This window comes from Lethenteron reissneri, chromosome 27 (genome assembly GCF_015708825.2).
Source record: "Lethenteron reissneri isolate LAM-NWPU_2019-01 chromosome 27, ASM1570882v1, whole genome shotgun sequence".
Lineage (NCBI taxonomy): Eukaryota > Metazoa > Chordata > Hyperoartia > Petromyzontiformes > Petromyzontidae > Lethenteron > Lethenteron reissneri.
The window spans coordinates 2,081,770-2,102,930 of NC_083805.1; the positions used below are offsets into that span (position 1 = coordinate 2,081,770).

The 21,161-nt window shown below is 54.6% G+C and overlaps 1 protein-coding gene across 1 annotated transcript; it reads left to right on the plus strand.

Annotated features, from left to right (window-relative positions):
* The first annotated feature begins 827 nt into the window (after positions 1–827).
* LOC133348320 (P2X purinoceptor 4-like) lies at positions 828–21,111 on the plus strand. The gene is made up of 13 exons (XM_061561063.1): positions 828–845; positions 2,481–2,725; positions 4,464–4,614; positions 5,714–5,785; positions 11,467–11,542; positions 13,032–13,125; positions 13,793–13,873; positions 14,747–14,888; positions 17,226–17,341; positions 17,721–17,814; positions 18,774–18,839; positions 19,646–19,723; positions 20,243–21,111. Exons 2-13 carry the CDS (start codon positions 2,574–2,576, stop codon positions 20,357–20,359), a joined length of 1,239 nt encoding a protein of 412 aa, XP_061417047.1. The 5' UTR covers positions 828–845; positions 2,481–2,573; the 3' UTR covers positions 20,360–21,111.
* Positions 21,112–21,161: the final 50 nt, after the last annotated feature.

A 21,161-nucleotide genomic window follows, 5' to 3' on the forward strand; every position in this document is an offset into this window, starting at 1 on the left:
GGCCGGTCGCGTTACTGGCCACCCATCTCTTCGTGTATCGTGCCGGCCTTCATAGGTGCTCGCTAGCAGCACTTGCCCCAACAGTCTGCCAAGGCTATAGGTGGGAATCGTTCCCTTTGCTTGGATAGGGTGGTGTCGTTTGTTCCACCCTGGTTGTGATGATGACGAAGGCGCGCGCTTAGTGACACTATCACCATCACCCAATGATATGGATGAATCCACCGAGTGTTTATGCATAATTAATTAACGATGTGCAAGTCCTTCTTTTTTCTCTCCAGTTGCTGGATCAATTGCGGATCAGAGGCGCAGGCGCCCGCGGAGGGAATGTCGAACACGGTTGCAAAGTGCGCAGAACAGCGTCGCGAGAGAATTACAGAGAAGGGGAGGTTCTGCGTGAAGCACGTCGTTATTATTATATTAGCGGTGCTGCTGCTGCTGCGTTGGCAGTGGTACACAACCACAACCAACAACAACAACAACTCTGCACGTTCCGTGTCAACAGCAACAACACCGTGTGGTCTTCAAAAGAAAGTAAACATAATAGGCGACGTTTCGGGAAACGGCCCTCCTTGGCACGACATAGAGAGGCCAGAGAGGTAGAGATGACTCTCGAGAGTGGATTCTACCTCTGGCGTCTCTATGTGATGTGAATAAGGGACATTGCCCGAAACGTCGCTTATTATATATAAAAAAAAATTAAGACCGCAGTGTTGTTTTTAATGAATATCTTAAAATGCGTGGAGTAGTGAACGGGCGCGGCTCGCAAAATCAACCACACGGAGCTCTCGGTCAACCAATCGCTGTGTCGCTCATCGCTGGTCGTTTGACCATACTTCACCGCGCCGGTCAGTGCGGGTTGGCGAAGGGGGCCTTGCAGGTGGCCGCTGGGGTGCGGAGTTCGGGGTTAGGGGTTCTGGTCTCGGGGCACAAGGGGCGCTGAAGTTCAGAGATTTCTCGCCACTGCTTGATGCCATCCGTGGCCGGGAATCGAACTTAGGCTGCGTGCAGATAAACGGGTGGCTTCGTAGAGCGCACCGCGTCGCGCTCACCACTCACCCCGTGAGTGAATTGTCAGCCACAAGTGAAGAACGGCGGTTAACAAGCGCCATGACCTCGCCAACTTCGCCTGTGCTCAGGCGAAGTTGGCGGTGTACAGAACGAGGAAAAAGTTGCTGGAAGGTGACATTGATGGCTGCTCTGTGCTTCCAGTGTTCAGAGGCCTGCTCAAGGCACGGCTCCGGCTGGAGCACGCGTACCACACACATGTCGGTGATGTGCAGCACGTCTTCTTCGAACGCTGGGGAGCCGGAAAAGCCCCTCTCTGTACCAGCGTGGACGGCACCCTCGTGTTCACCTTCTGAAGCGCTCGTTCGTCACCGTGTCGTGCGCGATGACCACCACCACCACCACGTGGTTTTTATTTCGTGTTGTGCGTCGTACTTTTTGCGCCACAGCGCGTGGATTTGTAGCGTTTATTTTCATTTGTTTGCTGGTGACTTTGTGTGTTTCATATCGAAATCGCCTCCAGTGCTGTTGCTGCTGGCGGCAATAAAAAAAATTGTTTAAAAGTCAAAAGTCTTTCCCACCAGGTGTTCATCGCTTCATTATGGCCTCTTGCCGCTAATGCTCCACGCTGTCTCCCCTATCCGGCGCTGTAGGGTTTAGGTAATGGAGTTAGCGCTGTCTGAATGAGGTCGGAAGCGTTGGCGCATTAGCTCTGTCTGTCTGCGGCGAGCGAAGAGGCGGGGGGAGGAGGAGACGGAGGTGGGGGTGGTGACATGATCGTGATATCTCTCATAGAGATTATCCAACATTACGGAGCTTCACTGCAGCGTTGCGTTGCTGCTGTTTGGGGGGGGCTCCGACTCGGACCCCGTTGGTGAATCACAGCGGGGCTGGCCCCGACCCTGCATCGGCAGCACCGCAAATCCGAGACTCCCTCGTCTCATTGCGGCCCGTGGAATGTATTCAATAACAACAACAAGCAAACAAATGTACAGAACGTAAACATTTTACCGGGTTTACGATTTAACTTAGTTTTTTTTTTGTACGGGTTAATATGTGGCGTTCAGTCGAGTTAAGCGTATTTCGGTAAATCTGCCCTACCCGCCGATCAAGTACAGGTGGTGAGGTGGTCAGATGATGGAGAGGTAGGTCAGTGATGGAGAGGTAGGTGGGTGATGGGGAGGTCGGTGGGTGATGGAGAGGTAGGTGGGTGATGAATATATTAATCGGCGAATTATTCGTTGAGGATCGATGAGTCTAGGGTTGGGAGGGGCAGGGTGGCTGGAGGAGTGATGAGTCTGGGAGCAGAGGGATGAGTCCAGTGGGGGGATGAGTTGACGCGTGGGTGGGGGGGGACATTAGTGGTGTGGGGGTGGGGTGGTCAGACCTTGATAGAATGAAAGCGCTCGCTCCGACCATGCCAGCATAGAAAGCTTCCTCTCACCCCCCTCACTCAGCTCACTCCTCTCACTCAGCTGACTCAGCGGACTCAGCTCGCCCGAGATCGGCGGCGGCGCTGGTGGCAGCAGCGGCAGCGGCAGTGAAATCATCTCAGCAGCCTCGGGACCATGGGCTCTCGCGCGGGAACCGCGGGCTTCTGCCGCGAGATGTGGTCCGGGTTCTTTGACTACGAGACGCCCAAGACCATGGTGGTGAAGAGCCGCAAGCTGGGGGTCGTCTACCGCGGGGCGCAGGCTCTCATCCTCACCTACTTCGTCGGGTGAGCGTGGCCACGGACTGGGCTATGGGGTTAGGGGCTATGGGGTTAGGGGCTATGGGGCTGGGCTATGGGGCAGGGGTATGGGGTTAGGGGCTATGGGGCTGGGGTATGGGGCTGGGGTATGGGGTTAGGGGGTATGGGATTAGGGGGTATGGGGCAGGGGTATGAGGTAGGGGTATGGGGCTGGGGTATGGGGCAGGGGTATGGGGCTGGGGTATGGGGTTAGGGGGTATGGGGCAGGGGTATGGGGCCAGGGGTATGGGACTGGGGTATGGGGCAAGGGTATGGAGTAGGGTATGGGGTTAGGGGGTATGGGGCAGGGGTATGGGGCAGGGGTATGGGGTTAGGGTGTCGGGCTAGGGTATGGGGTTGGGGTATTGGGCAGGGATGTGGGGATCGAGGGAGGGCAGCAGTGGGGCAGGGAGAGGTCGCAGAGAGAGGACAGAGAGAAGGAGAGGGTCGGAGTATGGTCTGACAGAGGGCAGCGGTATGGGTAGGGAGAGGGGCAGGGAGAGGGGGGGCAGTGGTTGGGGCAGGGAGCGAGGGCAGGTAACTCCATACACACGAAAACCCGTGTACGTGAACCAGTCTGTGCCCCCCGCCCCCCCCCCCCCCCCCCAGTCTACGCACCTCGACTACGTCCACTCGTTCTCATATGCCCCATCTCCTCATCCCCTTTCTGCACCCCCCATCCCATACCCCACCGTGGACGCCACGGTGGCTAGGAGATGTTCACTTCCTCGCCTGTTATACAGGAGGTCGTGAGTTCGATCCCGACCCTAACGCCTGTTGTACATTTGGAGTCTGCGCGTCTCTGTCTCTACCCGTGGTCGCGTTTTTTTTATTCTTCTTCGGGTGCCTCCGTTTTTTTCCCCCCTCCACATTTAAGAATGATCTTCGCGCGTTTCTAGTATTTGGTTGTTGTGCATTTTCCACGTGATGATGATGATGAGCCACTTCGTAGAGCTATCATTTGTTATTGACAGGTCGCTTCGGAAAGATATCTGTGTAGCTCAGCGGGCCTGACCTGATAAACAACACAAACCCCCCTCTAGAACCTCCTCGTGTCGAGGCCCCCTTCCGCCAGCAGCGACGTGAGCAAGTTGTTGCGGGGCTGCGCCTAGCTCAGCGCGTGAAAACCATGGACCACTTTTCCCCTCCCACCTTTGCATGAGAACGTCTTGGCTGTATACCGGTGGTGTGCGGCAAAAGAAAAAAAACGTAAATGTTCGCAATGTTGATTTATTTATTATCCCGCGAATCGTAATCCCAGTCAGAAAATCCTGCGGGGTGGTGTTGGTGCGAGTCGACATCAGTTCTCGTGATGTCGAAGCAGTCGGGTTGGAGGAACGTTGTTGTTACGAGCGGCTGAACACGAAGAAGCTTCGCAGTCTGCCTGACGACCACTGGCTGGCTCCGTGTTCACAAAGGCAACATTTGACTCCTCGTGCGCGAGACTTGGTCGAACGGCTCCTCGATTCGACGGAACGCAAATCAACGTTCAATATTGACCTTTTTTAGCAAGTCTCAGTAGACTGCGTAAACCCTCGAATCGCGTCAGACTTGGCGACGGAGAGTCACTTAAAACCTCCATAAACATATATTGCTGATAAAATTTTAATTTTAAACAGTTTTGTTTTATGAGACCCGGTGTGGTCTGTTATGCTGCACACGATATACCAAGTAGCTCAAGCAGCCCCATGTGTGACGCCCCCGTTGTGTCTCCCCGCCACTCCAGCTGGGTGTTTCTGACCGAGAAGGCCTACCAGACGGCCGAGGGGGTGAAGGAGGTTTCCGTCATCTCAAAGGTCAAGGGGGTCACTGCGACCAACGGTAGCGACTTGAGGGCGCGCGTGTGGGACGTGGCCGAGTACGTGATGCCCCCACAGGTGAGCGGTGGCGGTGCACACGCAGGTGAGGTGAGGGTTACAGGTGTGTGGACAAGGTGGAGGTGGTTGTGATGGGGTGGCAGAGAAGGTGAGGGTTACAGGTGTGTGGACAAGGTGGAGGTGGTTGTGATGGGGTGGCAGAGAAGGTGAGGTGAGGGTTACAGGTGTGTGGACAAGGTGGAGGTGGTTGTGATGGGGTGGCAGAGAAGGTGAGGTGAGTTTACAGGTGTGTGGACAAGGTGGAGGTGGTTGTGATGGGGTGGCAGAGAAGGTGAGGTGAGGGTTACAGGTGTGTGGACAAGGTGGAGGGGGTGTGTGGGCAGGTGAGAGGTGGTTGTGATGGGGTGGCAGAGAAGGTGAGGTGAGGGTTACAGGTGTGTGGGCAGGTGGGAGGTGGTTGTGATGGGGTGGCAGAGAAGGTGAGGTGAGGGTTACAGGTGTGTGGACAAGGTGGAGGGTGTGTGTGGGCAGGTGAGAGGTGGTTGTGATGGGGTGGCAGAGAAGGTGAGGTGAGGGTTACAGGTGTGTGGACAAGGTGGAGGGGGTGTGTGGGCAGGTGGGAGGTGGTTGTGATAGGGTGGCAGAGAAGGTGGGGTGAGTGAAACGGGTGAGGTGAGGGTTACAGGTGAGTGGACAGATGGAAGGGAGTGTGTGGGCAGGTGAGAGGTGGTTGTGAGGAGGTGGCAGAGATGGTGAGGTGAGTTTACAGGTGAGTGGACAGGTGGAGGGGGTGTGTGGACAGTTGACGTCAGTGGACAGGTGACGTGTCAGTGAAGGTGTTCTATAAATATGAAATTAGATGAGATGAGATGTAACAAAATCCAAATTTCAACAATACAAACTTAAAAATATATGTTTAAGATTCACAGTATACAACCAATCGCGCAGTTTTACTGAATCCCCCCGTATCCCCCGTGTCTCACAATGTCCCCTGTGGCCACCCATGTCCCCCCATGCCCTACCCCCCATGTCCGCCTTTGTTCCCCAATCTCTCCCCCCCATGTCCCCCCCCATGTCCCCCGCATTACCCCCCACGCCCCCCCCCTCATGCTCCCCAATATCTCTCCAATGCCCCCCGCCCCCCCCCCCCGCTGCGCAGGGCACGGACAGCTTCGTGATCATCACCAACGTGCTCGAGACGCCCATGCAGTCGCTCGGAGTGTGTCCCGAGGTGAGTGAGGAGTGGTGAGTGAGGAGTGGTGAGTGAGGAGTGGTGAGTGAGGAGTGTGCCCCCGTTCGAGTGAGGAGTGTGCTCCGAGGTGAGAGAGATCCATAGACTCGCATAGAGATCCATAGACTCGCATAGAGATCCATAGACTTGCCAGTGTCTCGTTGCACATTGTGCCAAATCTGACCGTTATTACTCGCAAATTAGATCAAATAAAACACAATGACCACATCATTGCCACTCTCCACCCCTACTGGAAGATTGACTATACCTGCCTGTGGGGCATGACGCTTTCGCGACAGCTCCGCACCGTACGGACATCCGCGAATATCAAAACCACCGCCGTCGAGTTCCAACAAAATCATCGACGGAATCCGCCCGTAATCACGATGTCTCATTGTTACACGCCGCCGCCGCCGCACAGCGTTCGCTCGCTCTCGTAGACGGATGATTTACGTTCAGCTATTCGTACGTGCAATATTTAACGGGAAATACGTTGGGGAATAGAATGGGAGGTGGGAGCGGTGGTGCAGTGGTTCACGCATCGTGCTGTGACCTATAGGCGACCTGAGTTTGTTTTGATGTCACCAGGTAAGGCCCACACTGAGCTATTGCAGCTCTTTTTTCCCGAAGCGACCTGGCCGTCACAAATGATAGCTCAACGAAGTGGCTTATCATCGTGTGGGACTTTATAGCAGCCGAATACTCTAAACGCGTGATGTTCATTCTAAATGTGGAGGGAACAACCAGAGGACCCGGAGAAAAATCCACGTGACCACGGAGAGAGAGAGAGGCATGCAAACTCCAAATATACAGCAGCAGGTGTCATGGTCGGGATCGAACGCACGACCTCGTGTTTACCAGGCGAGGTAGTTAACATCTCCTAACCACAGAGGAGCGGGGGAAAGGGAGCAACAGCAACAGCCACGTGGTTTAGCTGGTGCCAACTTCCCCTGCGAGCTCTGCGGTCCTCTACGCATTAAAGTGTTAACGGCCAAATGAATGAGCGTTCACACGCGGGATTAAACGAGAGGACCCAGAAGAAGGGGAAAAAGAACAACACCCACGCGTGCGAAGATGTAACGGATGGAGTCCGCATTTGCTGTCCCGGACTGCACCTCCGATTAGCACCTGTTGGCCACGTACGGTGCGAAAGAAGTTCAACTGCACATGCACACTGTCACGCCCGGCGAGCCAGCGTTATGGCTCTTCCTGGTCGCTCGCCGACTGATAGCAAAGGGAGTCACGGAACAGCCGCAGCGTGATGCACCACCCCCTCGCAGCTGCCTCCGCAGCGCTGGACTCGAGTCAGCCACGCGCAGCACGGCCACCGCCCGCCGTCAAAATCGTTTGACGGTCGGCGCGATGGATAACAGATGCGACGGTGACGCAGGAGTCGAGAGCGAGGACCCTTCCGCGAAGCTGCGGTGCGTGCGAGTGCGCATTCCTTGCGCACTATCTAACACTCGATCTAGCAGCGCATTGTGTTTACACCAGCGGCCTCTGGAATGGTGGGGCGAGTGGGCGCGGTGTGTTGGGGGTGACGATGGTGGCAGTGGTGGTATATGTGATGGTGGTGATGGGAATGGGGGTGCGGCGATGGTGTGATGGTGGTGGTAGTAGTGGTCGTATGGGTGATGATGGTGGTGCAGGTGACGGGTCGCGTTGGTGTGGGTGATGATGGTGGTCGAGGTGATGGTCGTGGTAGTATGGGTGATGATGATGATGGTGGAGGTGACGGTGGGGAGGAGCAGTGTAGCGGTTAGCGCTACGCTGCGCTACGAACCCAGCGACCCGAGTTCGATTACCGCTGATGGCCAACTCCAGTCACGATTATCTGAACCGGTCTTGGGCCTCCCCTGTGTCGACTCAGCCTCAATGAGTACATGGTGCTGTGTGTAATCATCGCCGCGAGGGAGACAAAGGCGGCCGGGCGTGGTGCTAGCCACCCCACCCACTTAGGTGCCATAAAAAGTCAGTTAAAGTCCAGACGGGGAATCTTTGTCTTTTAGAGGTGACGGTAGCGGTGATGATGATGATGATGGTGGTGGTTGTGATGATGGTGCTTGTGATGATGATGGTGGTTGTGATGATGATGATGGTGGTTGTGATGATAGTGATGATGGTGGTGGTTGTGATGATGATGGTGGTGGTTGTTGCGATGATGATGATGGTGGTGTCGTTGACGTCACGGTTAACGACGCTGACTTAAGCGACGACTGCGCTGTTTACATCGCTCCCGCGAGCACCGATTGTGACCCAGCACGCCTCTGGCTCCCGTCCGTAACGACTGCAAGGAACAGGGCTCGGCTTAGGGAAGGCAATTAGCGAGGGGAAGCGCCCTGGGGGGAGGGGGGGTGGCGTGCGTGAGCGGTCGAGATGGTTCGGGAGAGAGGATTCAGAGCGAAGGAGGAGGATTAGGGTGGAGGGTGGCAATTACGCGAGGAAGTCGTCCTGGGGAGAAAGATGTGATGATGATGGGATGGGGGGGGGCTGTCCAGGGATTAGGGGGATCAGTGGGATGGGGAACAGGGCGTGGTGGAGGGGGGCGGGGGTTACAATGATGGAACTGTCGATGCTAACGCCGTTTAAAACCTCTCACTGAGCAATCAATCGCGTTCGTGAATTCCAATGCCTCCGATATCGCGCGCGCGTGGCGTCTGCCGGGCTGATACGGGGGGGACGCTATTCGTTACGGGCCAATTTGCGGGGTCTGTTTACCTGCACCCGATACCCCCCCAGCGAGGAAGTTGGGGTAGAGGGGGGGCACCTGAACGACCCCCCCCCCACCACCACCCTACCCCCGCCCTGTGTTGGTGTTGCTGTTAGTCCGTGTGTGCAAACTTACGACGCGAGGCGGATCGCATATCCGACGCCGCGTGACTTCCCTGCAGCCACTCAATCGCACCAGGGGGAATTCATTAATGCTCGTCTGTTGTGCGCGAGTAGAGTAAAATATAATTCATCATCGTGATCATAATAATAGTATTATACAAAACACTCACTCGGTTAAATCTTGACTTAAAGCTTTCGTGAATGTAGGAATTCATATTCTTTTGATCTTTCGGTAAAGCCACGTAGACGTAAAAAAATACCCCCTTTTCCTGAAGACGACCGCTTGTGTTGCGATCGAAACGTCGATATTTTTGGTTATTTTTTTTCTGTCCACGTGGCGCTACCGAAAGACCCAAAGACTTCTCACTCGGTCTCGAGACTGTTGGGGGTTTTTTTGTTTGCGCAGACGTCCTGTTGCTTTGGTTGGGTGGGATGTTTGGTGCACTGTTTGTGGGTGGTATGGTGGGTGCGTTGGTGGGTGGGTTGGTGGTTGGGTGTTAAGGTGGGAGGCCAGGTGGGGTGGGTGTGAACGTGGCGGAGGTAATCATGGTGGCTGGCTAGGTAGGTTGCAGGGCAGAGAGGTTGGTGAATATTAACGTAAGTATGCCGACATTTAAGTGGATGTTTTGGTATACTGTCCTGTATATATGTATAGATAGCTGGATGGTTTGGTGGTAGGGGTGTGGGTAATAGTGAGAGGTTTATGTTTATATATATTTTTTAAATAACCAGGTTATAAATCTAGAGACCAGAATGAGTCGTTTTTGTACTGTGCCGGCCATCATAGGTGCTACTCGCTAACAGCACTTGCCCCAAAAGTCTGTCAAGCCTATACGGGGGGGTCTTTTTCTTTGTAATCACGTATATTTAAGTGGCTGAGTTGGTATGCGTATGGGTAGCTGGCTGGCTGGCTAAGGAGGGTGGCTGGATGCTGATACGGTGGTCGGAGTGCCTTTAAGCGACTTAAAAATCTGTCCGCCACATTCATACCCACCCACCTCTCCTCTCACCTATCCACCCACCTCTCCTCTCACCTATCCACCATGCCACCCTAAATTGGCCAAACATCCCAAATGCAACGGGAGTCCTGTGACATTTTTTTTTCTTAAAACTCTCTGTGACTGTTTATTATTCATTAGAATATTTATAAATATTTTATTTACTCGGGCAAAATCGATGGAGAATTGGCTTCGGGTCGAGAGAAAACCTCCACCGCGCATGCGACGGAGCAGCACGTAACGCTCCGCACAGATGGATTCAACAATCCATCGCCGTATCGCCAGCGAAGTGTCGACCCCGCAGCCCGCGCCGGGCAAACACGAGTGCGTCATCCGAGTCATAACCGGGTTCAGATCCGGGTTAGCTTCCGAGAATTTGGCGAGATTGCTTCGGTCGGAGGTAAATGGCGTTGGCCAGGCGATCTCCGTTGCAGGACCCTCCTCACAATCTCGGCTCGAGGCTCCCGCATCAGACGTACGCTTGACTCCCAAGTGTCTCTTTTCATTTATCACACGCGGCACTATCGACGGGGCATAACGTAGCACGCGCTACTATCACAGTGGCTGCAAAGAATAAACACATTCCTGCGGAGGGAGCTGGTAGGAACGTTGGGTTGCTCGGTCAATGGCCAGGGTCAACGGCGGCGTGGTGTATTCCGCAAATATGCCCGACTGTGAGGGCGGGCACAAGCCGGCGTGAGTAGGTTAAACGTTGAGTTTTATAAGGGCACAACGGGGTGACCAGCCCCTCCCCACCCAGCCCAGCCCAGCCCCACCCCTCCCACCCCCCACCCAGCCACACCCTCCCCACCCAGCCCCTCCCCACCCTCCCCACCTAACCCCTCCCCACCCTCCCCACCCAGCCCCTCCCCACCCTCCCCTCTCCACCCAGCACCACCCCTCCCATTTTTGGATGCACGACGGACACAATAATCCCCTGTGGGCTGGTGGAACCAGGTGGTTCCTACCAGTATGAACGTCTCCCGTGCTGTTCCGACATCTGTCAATATAGTTGCACACTTTTATACATGCGGGGAACTTCACAAACATGTTGAGACTTCTGAGAATTTGTAACGATGCCACGAGAAACGTGCTGCCTCCGGGCTTTGCAGACCACCTGGAGAAGATTCCAGGCCACGCGTTGACAACGATGGCGAACACGCGGAGACTTTTTGAAGCTTATTAACATTACATGTGTTATCATGTTACAGTGTAGTATTATCCGTTCTTTTCCCATTAAAAACGATAGTCCCATATAAGTGTGAACCTTTTTTTTTTTAAATCACCCTGTAATATACACTTGACTCTCTGGCAGAGCTGACGGCTTCGTTTCGGCTCGTTGGTCTTGTGCCCGCCCTGGACCCACTGTGTGAGCCGTGGCCCCGAATCCAACCGAGGCGGTCCCGGCTTTAGAGCGCAGCGTACGACGAACCACACCCCTTCCCCCCCCCGCACGCCCCCCACCCACCTCCACACTCCGTGGAGTAGCTTTCTACATTAAAAAACACCCCGGGCGATATCTACAATCCCCTAGGTAGACTCGGCCTTAAACGAGTCCCTGGTGAGACGTGGAAACAGCAGCACTTAGGAAGAGAAAGGCGATCGGGCGTGTAGCTGCCCACCACCCCCTCCCCCCCACCGCGCTAGGTCGACTCAACCCTAAATGAGTACCTGGTGTGGCGTGTACACATTAGCACTGGGGATACAAAGACGACCGGACATGCGTGGTGGCCACCAACCCCCACGTGTGATGTGCCCGCTGTTCAGAGGTGCACGCTAACCGAACTTGCCCCAAAACGTGTGTTAAGGCTATACGGGGGGTCTTTGTCTTTGTGTGTTGTTTGTGGACAGGACCCCGACACTCCCACGGCGCCATGTTCCAACGACACCAGCTGCCGACCAGGGGAACGAGACCAACTCTACAATGGTATGGCTGGGGGCATGGCTGGGGGCATGGTTAGGGGCATGGTTAGGGGCATGGCTGGGGGCATGGCTCGGGGTATGGCTGGGGGCATGGCTCGGGGCATGGCTCGGGGTATGGCTGGGGGCATGGCTCGGGGCATGGCAAGGGGGGTATGGCTGGGGGCATGGCTAGAGGCATGGCCAGGCAGGCATGGCTCGGGGCATGGCTGGGGGCATGGCTCGGGGCATGGCAGGGGCATGGCCAGGCAGGCATGGCTCGGGGCATGGCAAGGGGGGTATGGCTGGGGGCATGGCTAGAGGCATGGCCAGGCAGGCATGGCTCGGGGCATGGCAGGGGCATGGCCAGGCAGGCATGGCTCGGGGCATGGCAAGGGGGGTATGGCTGGGGGCATGGCTAGAGGCATGGCCAGGCAGGCATGGCTCGGGGCATGGCTGGGGGCATGGCTCGGGGCATGGCAGGGGCATGGCCAGGCAGGCATGGCTCGGGGCATGGCAGGGGCATGGCCAGGCAGGCATGGCTCGGGGCATGGCAGGGGCATGGCCAGGCAGGCATGGCTCGGGGCATTGCCAACTAAGCGTCCTCGTCGCAAATACGACTCATCCTGCTTATTTACAAAAAGTATAGATGAACGTAAACCTCTCACTATTGTCCACACCGATACCACCACACCATCCAGCTATCTATACATATATACAGTACAGTATACCAATACATACACTTCAATGTCGACCTACCTATGTTAATATTTACCCACCTCTCTGCCCTGCAACCTACCATACCAGCCACCAACACAATACACCCATCCACATCCAGCCACCTAATATCTACCCGCCCACACCCATGCCCACTGAACGTCCCATCCACACGCATACCCATCCACATACCGACTTACAACCCACATTCACATTTCACGCCGACCCACCGAATTTTAAACCAGTCACCCACCTGCTCACACACGCACCCACCCATCCACCTAACCATTAATTCAACTAACGAACCCACTCACCCACACCGACCCACTGATCCACCCAGCCACCAACCCACTCCCTTGTTGACTCACTTACCCAGCCATCTACCCATCCACTCAACTGCCCACATAACCACTTTGCGCAAGAGCGCAGAAGTGTGGTTACCACATCTACGCCTCTATGTAAGGAACGACACAGGTGTACTCCACAAATATGTCTGTCGCCTGATGAAGCTAGTTGTAATTACTGGTGAAACGTCGTACTCAGATTGTAAATGTTGTGGCTTGGCTCTCCAACACACCGATTAGTGCTATACTAGTGACGAATTGGCATGTTCTGTTTACGTGAAAACCCTTACAAGTTGGCTGTGTCGGTATGTGGCGGGCTTTAATGACACATTTTAATATATTTACGCGATATAACCCCCAAAAAACTCTGTTATGGATAACCACCTGCCCTGCTCCCCCCTGCCCTGCCCCCCCCTGCCCTGCCTTGCCCCCCCCCTGCCCCCCCCCCTGCCCCAGGAGTGAAGACGGGCCGCTGCTCGGGCAACAGGGGGCAGGGCACGTGTGAGGTGTTCGCCTGGTGCCCCGTGGAGTCCGAGGGACGCAACGCCAAGTATGGGCGCGCAGAGAAATCCGCGGAATCCCCAGAAATCCGCGGAATCCCCAGAAATCCGCGGAATCCCCAGAAATCCGCGGAAGCCTAGGAGCCCATTGCGCGCACGCGAAGTCGTTACAAAATGACATGTATTAATGTATACACATACACGATTACTGTATCGATGCACACAACATTAAAGTAAATATATTTTTTTCTAGATGTGTATCTAATGGAAATGTAACGATTCATATACAGGGTGCTTCAAATTGTTTTTAACACTTCTGAGAATTTGCAACAATACCACAATAAATGTGCCGTCTCCGGGCTCTGAAGACCACCTGGAGAAGATTCCAGGCACGCGTTGACAATGATGGCGAACAAGTGAAGGCTCTTTGACTTTTTAAAGCTGTTAACATCACATTTGTTATCACGTTACAATGTATTAACCGTTCTCTTTCCATTAACAACGATAGTCCCATAGACGTGTTAACACCTTTTTGAAGCACCCTGAATGTGTAAATATTGTTGGTCTCATTGTGTGGCTACAAGCATTGAGGCGCTTTCCTTTTTGATTTGCGGCTTCATTCAATGAGCCAGATCACGTGACCCCCCCCCCCCAACGATTTAATTATCTCTCCCCTCGCCCTCTCCCTTCTTCCCCCCCACTACCACCTGCACACAGGTACACCCTCTTGGCTGAGGCCGAGAACTTCACCATCTTCATCAAGAACAACATTCGCTTCCCCAAGTTCAACTTCTCCAAGTGAGTTCCCGTCGGAGCTGTCCAGTGCTGATCTGCCTCTTCGTGTTCAGTTGGTTGTCCTTCCCCTGCACTTCCGATTAGCACGGTTGGCTGCGTACGGTGCGAAAGAAGTTCAACTTACATACATGCGGTCGGGATCCAAAATAAAGTCCTGACTGGGATGGATAAATGAGTGTTGGGCTGCGTGTGGGAGGCGAAGCGGAGCGACCCGGAGGGTACCCGTCGGGCTATGCGAGGAGGCGAGCGAAATCTGACGCAGGCGTTCGCGTTATCCGTAGAATGGCCACCCCATAGCCTCGAGAACGACAACACCCCCCGCATTCTCCGACGCGGCCTCTAATCCGAGTGCTTGACTCCAACCCAACTCTCCACATGTGGCTCACTCGCGTCCCTTTTCCGAACTTCATCGCGCGAGCAATGCCCTTACCGTACGCGACGCATTTGCATGCACGATGCATTTACGGCATCAGCTGCTGCTGCTGCTGTTGTTCGATCAATAAAACCCCCTGACCTATTGACCTTGAGGGGCAATGAGTTCACAACCAGGCCAAGGTCCCATCGTGGTCAAACCCATGCGTACACACAAGACAAAGACGCAGGCCCCATGTATGGCCTTCACAGACGGTCGGAGCAAGTGCTGTTAGCGAGGAGGGGGTGGAGGATCTTCCGCGTTCCAGTCGCCAGAAACGTCACCAACCCCAGCGACCAAAACACCACGACGCTTGGTCCGGACTGAGGTCACAGAACAACGTTGAGATGAGAACTCGTGCACAATGGTTACATCGGGGGGGGGGGGGGGCAGGTTGCATGTGGTGTTGTAGAGTGTGGGTGCTCCCACCCTCCCTGATCCCCGCGCTGTCGGCTGGGGTGCAGGGGCAACCTGCGAGATAACATGCCCAAGACCTACCTCCAGTCGTGCAAGCACGACGCCCGGCACAACAACTACTGCCCCATCTTCCGCCTGGGTGACATGTTGAAGAGGGCTGGCCTCACCTACCAGAAGTTCTCTAAAAAGGTACAGTCCCCAGCGCGCGCCCACATACACACACACGCACACGCGGGGACGCACACGTACAGAGTACTCATTTACTAGGCCCGGTGCTGATACGACTTGTCACTGATGGTAGTCTTTGGCTTGGAATCGAACTCAGGTTCCGTAGGCTTCGTAGTGCGGTGCACGACCCGCTGAGTCTCCGCTCCAACTTACACAATCGCACACACACACAAACGCACGTGCAGAGACAAACATGTGAACATGCGAAGGACAAAGGATAGCCTTCAGACGGTTGGGGTAAGTGCTGTTAGCCGGTTCAGCACACGGGGGTGGGATGGGGTGGCCAACACCAATCCCGGCCGCCTTTGTTTCCCCAGTGCTGATGTTTACGCACCGGCACCAGGCACCAATTTAAGGCTGAGTCGACCTAAGGGAGGCTCAGGTCCGATTCATATGTTCACCGTTATTATTGATCGTGAGTTGGAATCAGACTCGGGTCGCCGGGTTCGTAGCGCAGCGCGCTAACCACTACACTACCGCTCCCCACACACAGACACACACAGTCACACATGCGTGTATCTCGCGCGCCGTGTTAGTGTTAACTTGCCAAATGCGAGCGCGTTCGTGACGATTTTTTGTTCCCAATAAAAGCTTCGGGCCACTGAACCACATCAGAAGCTGGGAAGGGAAATTGCCCGAATCGTTTGGCGGCGCCGTAAATGTGTCCAGCTGCTCAATCGGTCACGAGAGGCCGCGTTCATTCCATCGCCGACTGCCAGAGCGTTCGAAACAACATCGCTGTTTACGCACACAGCGGTACACAAACAAAGGGGGTGACCCTCGTTATAATTCATTGCCTTGCACCACATTTAAAAAATATCTTGAACCGGTAGAACATTTTTTGTGGTTTCATGGCAATGCCATCGCAGCGCTTTCAGATGCGCATCGGCGGCTGTCTGGAATGGAGATCTGTGGAACAGAGCTTCAAAGCCAGTCTCAACGCATTTTCTGATTCTGATTCTTCCTTCCGATATTAGGAAAGCCCGCACGTGGAAATCATCTCGGCTGACAACTCATTTCTTGAGAACTGCTTTCTTTCGCGCGTGTTGGCTTGTTGTCCCTCGCCCGCGCCTTCGGTTAGCGCCGTTGGCTACGTACGGCGCGGAAGAAGTTCAACGCACACGCACGCACACGCACGCACACACAATGCATTTGTTTCTCAACGCAGTGCCCCATCCCTGGCCATTGACTCGAGTCCACCCGAAACCAGAGCCCGCGCCTCTCCACGGCTGTGAGGATTTCGTCCGCGTGGTGTCAACACCAGCGACAGATCTCCTGAGAAAGACTGAAATAGCCCCACGACATCTGGTGGCTGTTGACGGAATTCTGTTAATTACCCGCGTAAACAATTGTAATGCGCGATTTTATTGAGGAACTGCGTCGTTGTTTTCGCGTGGCCTTGGCACTGATCTTGGTGTTTTTGCTGCTTTGCCAAAGCTTGTATTTAGCGTTGAACACTCGTCAGGAGTGTACGCACTAATGCATTTTGGTACTTATATATACGTTACCTATGTTTTTTGTATTTATTTTGAGTGACTTGCCTACCGTTTCTCTATTATGTACTCATATCGGTTGTTGTTGTTGTTGTTGTTTTGTTTGCCGTCGTAACTCATTTACCCGCCCCTGCTGGGACACCTGTGAAAAAAGAGCTTAATAGCTCATCGGATTTCTCCAGGATAAATAAAGAGTCTGATGATGATGATATTTCCACTCCGCCTGACTTCCGAGCTGCGGAACCCAGGCCAGCCGGCCAGCCCCACGAAGTGAAATCGGCTCCAGAGAATTCGAGCCGCATAGCCACGGGCTCACGGCCCACGTGCTGACCTGGGACATCTCTGAAAAAAAAAGCTTCATAGCTCATCGGATTTCTCCTCCTGCTGCCGGAATCAAGATTCTGATTCTGAGTCGAGAAAACACCGTGGGTAGACCACGCGCTGCCGGCACGGCAAACTCGAGTTCGTATGTGCGTATGTATGTATGTATGTTGAACTTCTTTAGCACCGTACTTAGCCAACCGTGCTAATCGGAGGTGCGCAGTTCACACTCGACTCGTGTGGCATTGACCGCGGTGACCTTTTTGACCCGAACGTCTAACCTGTGTGTGTGTTGTGTGTGTTGTGTGTGTGTGGTGTGTGTGTTGTATGTGTGGTCTGTGTGTGGTGTATGTGTTGTATGTGTGTGTGGTGTGTGTGTGTGGTGTGTGTGTGTGTGGTGTATGTGGTGTGTGTGTGTGGTGTGTGTGTGTGTGGTGTGTGTGTGTTGTGTGTGTGGTGTGTTCTGGGCGCGGTGCTTCTGCAGGGCGGGGTGCTGGGAGTTCTAATCAGCTGGACGTGCGACCTGGATCGCGGCGCGGACTCCTGCAACCCCATGTACTCATTCAGACGCCTCGACAACGGGGCGGGCTACAACTTCAGGTGCCCTCCCTCCCCTCCCATCTCATCCCATCCCATCCCCCTCTCCGATCCCCTCCCTTCCTCCGTTCCCCCCTCCTTTCGAAACACAACCACATCCTTTAACATCATGAGGCCTCCTTTGCCAGTACCAAAATATAATAATAGTTTTTTTCCCCCTTTTTTCTGGCCACAAAACTGAAACCTTTTAACAAGGAATCATGTTTACATTAACCACAGCGTAATAACACGATACAAGTTTAAAAAGGTACGTTTTTAGATTTAACTTGAAATTGCAGATTGAATAGACGACGATGATGACGACATGAAAATTACATGCAAATTACATGCAAATCTTGTGCAACATCTGTGGGTGCGGGGACGCCGGTGCCGCGTGGTGCAGGTACGCGCGCTACCACGTGCTCCCCGGCGGCGTTGAGGCGCGCACGCTCGTCAAGGCGTACGGCATCCGCGTGGACATCGTCGTCTCCGGCGAGGTGTGCGCGGCTCCCACTCGCCCTGCTCCCACCCCACCATCTCCCACACCCCGTCTCTCTCTCTCTCCCTGATCCCATCGTTCCAATCCATGCGTTCTCCCACCGCGGCAGTCATACCTCCCCCCCCCCGTCTCTCTCCCTCTACCAACGTCTCCCACCCCGTCATATTTCTCCCCCATCTTGCATCACGCGTTACCCTACCTACTCTCTCGCACTCACGTCTCCCTTGCCGGCTCCAACCCACGCGCATTCGCCCACGCTCTGTCTCCCGCCCACGAATCATCGACATCTTCATCATCATCACGACCCATGGGCAGATAGCCCGTAGGTGCACACTGCACATTTCGTAAAAAAATTTCCCCATATTCCCTTGTCTTGTGCCAAACTTTCTGAAAAAAAAAAAATCACCATTTCCGCAGCTCGGGCCGCAGGTGGCGATGCCGTCGTACGTTCGGCTGTAAGAGGCCGTCATCTCTCATCATGTAGCTCCACGCCCGTGGCTCTGTGTCCCGGCCTGTACCTCGCAACATGGAATATAATCTTCATCATAACCCTGCCCCTAATTTACTTTTTTTTTAAACTATATATATATTTTATTTTACCAGTTAAGGCCAAACTGAGCTATGCAGCTCTTTTTTCAGAAGCGACCTGGAAATCGCAAATGATAGCTCAACGAAGTGGCTTACCATGTTGAAGTTTATATCAGCCAAATATTCTAAACGCGTGATGTTGATTCTAAATGTGGAGGGGGAAAAACCGGAGGACCCGGAGAAAAATCGACGTGACCACGGGGAGAGAGAGAGAGACACGAACTCCACATATAGAGAGGCCGTCAGAGCCGGCATGGAACCCACGACCTCGTGCACACCTGGCGAGGGAGATAACATCTCACCAGCACGGCGCCCTAAATGTGTTCCTCTCTCGCCCCCCTGTACCCCCCTCCATGCCCCCCCCCCCAGGCGCGCAAATTCTACATCATCCCCACCATCATCAACCTCGCCGCTGCTCTGACCTCTGTCGGGGTGGTGAGTTCTGACAGCACCGCCGCGCTGCGGTTAAGGCGCAGCCCTGCAAGTGCAGGTGGAAGGGTGGAATGGAGTCCACCCGAGAATGGTATTTTTGGCCTCATCATCATATCTACGATGGCCAGGACGTCTTGGGAAGCGGTGGGAGTAGCCACACTTTACCCCACCACCGTCACGCGTGACTCTGCCGATCGACTGGTGGTACCCATTTAGACTGCTCTGTGGACATAGCAAGGTGGGGGGGGGGGGGGTTAAGAAACGTGCCCAGTGATATCACCAGCCCGGACTATCCACAGCTGGATGACGGCCTTCCTGTGCCAAGGCCATACCTCATGATCATCACGGAAAATTACGAATCGGCATTGAATGGTGACGAATCGATATTGCATGATGGTTCCAGAATCGATAATGAAAGATGATGGTGGTGGTGGTGGTAGTGGTGATAGTAAACTATAAACGAAACTTTTTAGATTTTACCAGGTAAGGCCGACTGAGCCATATAACGCTTTTTTCAGAAGTGTCCTGGCCACAAACGACATCTCAACGAAGCGGCTTATCACGTGGAAATGTTTCGCGGCCAAACACTCTAAACACGTGATGTTGATTCTAAATGTGGAGGAGAAAAAACCGGACGACCCGGAGAAAAATCCAGAACACGCAAACTCCAAATATACAGCAGCAGGCGTCAGGGTCGGGATCGGACCCACGACCTCCTGTATACCGGGCGAGGTAGCCAACATCTCCTAGCCACCGTGGCGCTGATGATGACTACGACGGCGGTTTGGACTATCCGCGTGCGCGTGCAGGCCTCGGTGATTTGTGATTGGCTGCTGCTGAACACCATGAGGAGACGCAACATCTACCGCATGAGCAAGTTCGAGGAGGTGAGCGGCGCTCCGCATGCGTCCCTCGGGGGGGGGTCGTCGTTGTTTGACTTGCATTCCACTGGGATTTTTGCACATTTTTGTGTACAGTGCTTTTTCTGCAATATTTTACTGTCTTTTCTTGGATTTTCTGTTTGCACTCAGTCACATATTCACTTTAAGATGTTTTTTGTTCATGTTTTTGTTTTTTGTTTGTTGCGGTTGCACCCGATTCAAGAGCCGAATGGCTCACAGGGCTATACCTAATAAATGAACTTGAACCTCGAGGCGGTCGCGCTGCCCCACGGCGGCTCTCCCCCGGTTCGCCTTTTTCCGGGTCGTGCCGCAAGGTGCCGGGCACGACGTCCGACGTTTCGCCGCGCGTGCCGAGAGGGGGGGAGGGGCGGAAGTGAATTACAGCGGGCTCGAGGGAGGAGGAGGAAGGGGGGGGGGGCATACCTCCAGGATTAAATACGGCGAGGTTTAAGGCCACCTCGTCGAGCTAACGTCGCTTTGTGCCGGCGCACGTGCGCCACGCAGGTGAACGAGGGCACGGCGCCCAGGGCCGAACTCTCGTCGCTGCCGTCGCGGGAGCTCGCTGGCGGAAAAGCGGACGCGCTCTCCAACGGGTTCTCCACGGACGACTCAATGCTGTGAGGAGGGCCGCACCGGCCTCCGGGCCGGCCTCCGGACCGGACCGGTTCTTCATCCGTACGAGAGGAGATGGCCGCAGGGTGCCGAGTCGTGGACCGGGCGAATTGGGCGCTCGGGTTTTGCGATTCGCCGAGCGATTGCGGTTAAAGAGCAGAGAATTGAAACGCCGTCAAAGGTCAATAGGTCAACACGACCGGTGCCGTCAATGTCACCCCACATCAGCCTCCTTCTACCAGATCTCGAATTCGTGGCGAAGGTGACACCGGGCCAACGGTGTCAGCTCTTATGGCCTCATCATCATCACCTTCATCACCATCATCGCCATCACCATCACCAGTGTCTGGCTTGAGTGCTTCCCATTGATGGCCGACCTCTGAGTGCCAGTCACGGTGACCCGCCTTCCTCCTCCTCCTCCTCCACCCTGCACACCACGTGTCTCTTCCTCCCATGGTAACTCCCTCATCCTGATGTCTACAACGCTCTGTGGCCACGCTCTATTCACAGCCTACGAGTTACATTACCCCGCCCTCCACCCATCACGACCACGCGTCCCACCCATCGCGTCCTCCTCCTCTTCCCGCCACGTTCTACTCCAAACCTCCAAATTGTCTACCCCCATCCCGCGATTACATTCCCAGCCACATCCACAAACCCGACGTTGCCTCGCATTAGCGCGGTTTTGCTACGTACGGTGCGAAAAAAAGTGCAACATGCATACGTGGCAGTCGTATAGAACGGGCGGCTCTACTCTACACTGGGGGAAGTGGGGGCGGGGGGGGTGTAGAGGGCAGGGTGGGGGGGCTTT

Bases quoted from the DNA above. Each gene is read 5' to 3' on its own strand.
- LOC133348320 (XM_061561063.1), top strand. From the start codon at position 2,574: ATGGGCTCTCGCGCGGGAACCGCGGGCTTCTGCCGCGAGATGTGGTCC. The intron at 5,786-11,466 runs GTGAGTGAGGAG...GTTTGTGGACAG, and splicing joins CGCTCGGAGTGTGTCCCGAG to GACCCCGACACTCCCACGGC. The intron at 17,815-18,773 runs GTGTGCGCGGCT...CCCCCCCCCCAG, and splicing joins ACATCGTCGTCTCCGGCGAG to GCGCGCAAATTCTACATCAT.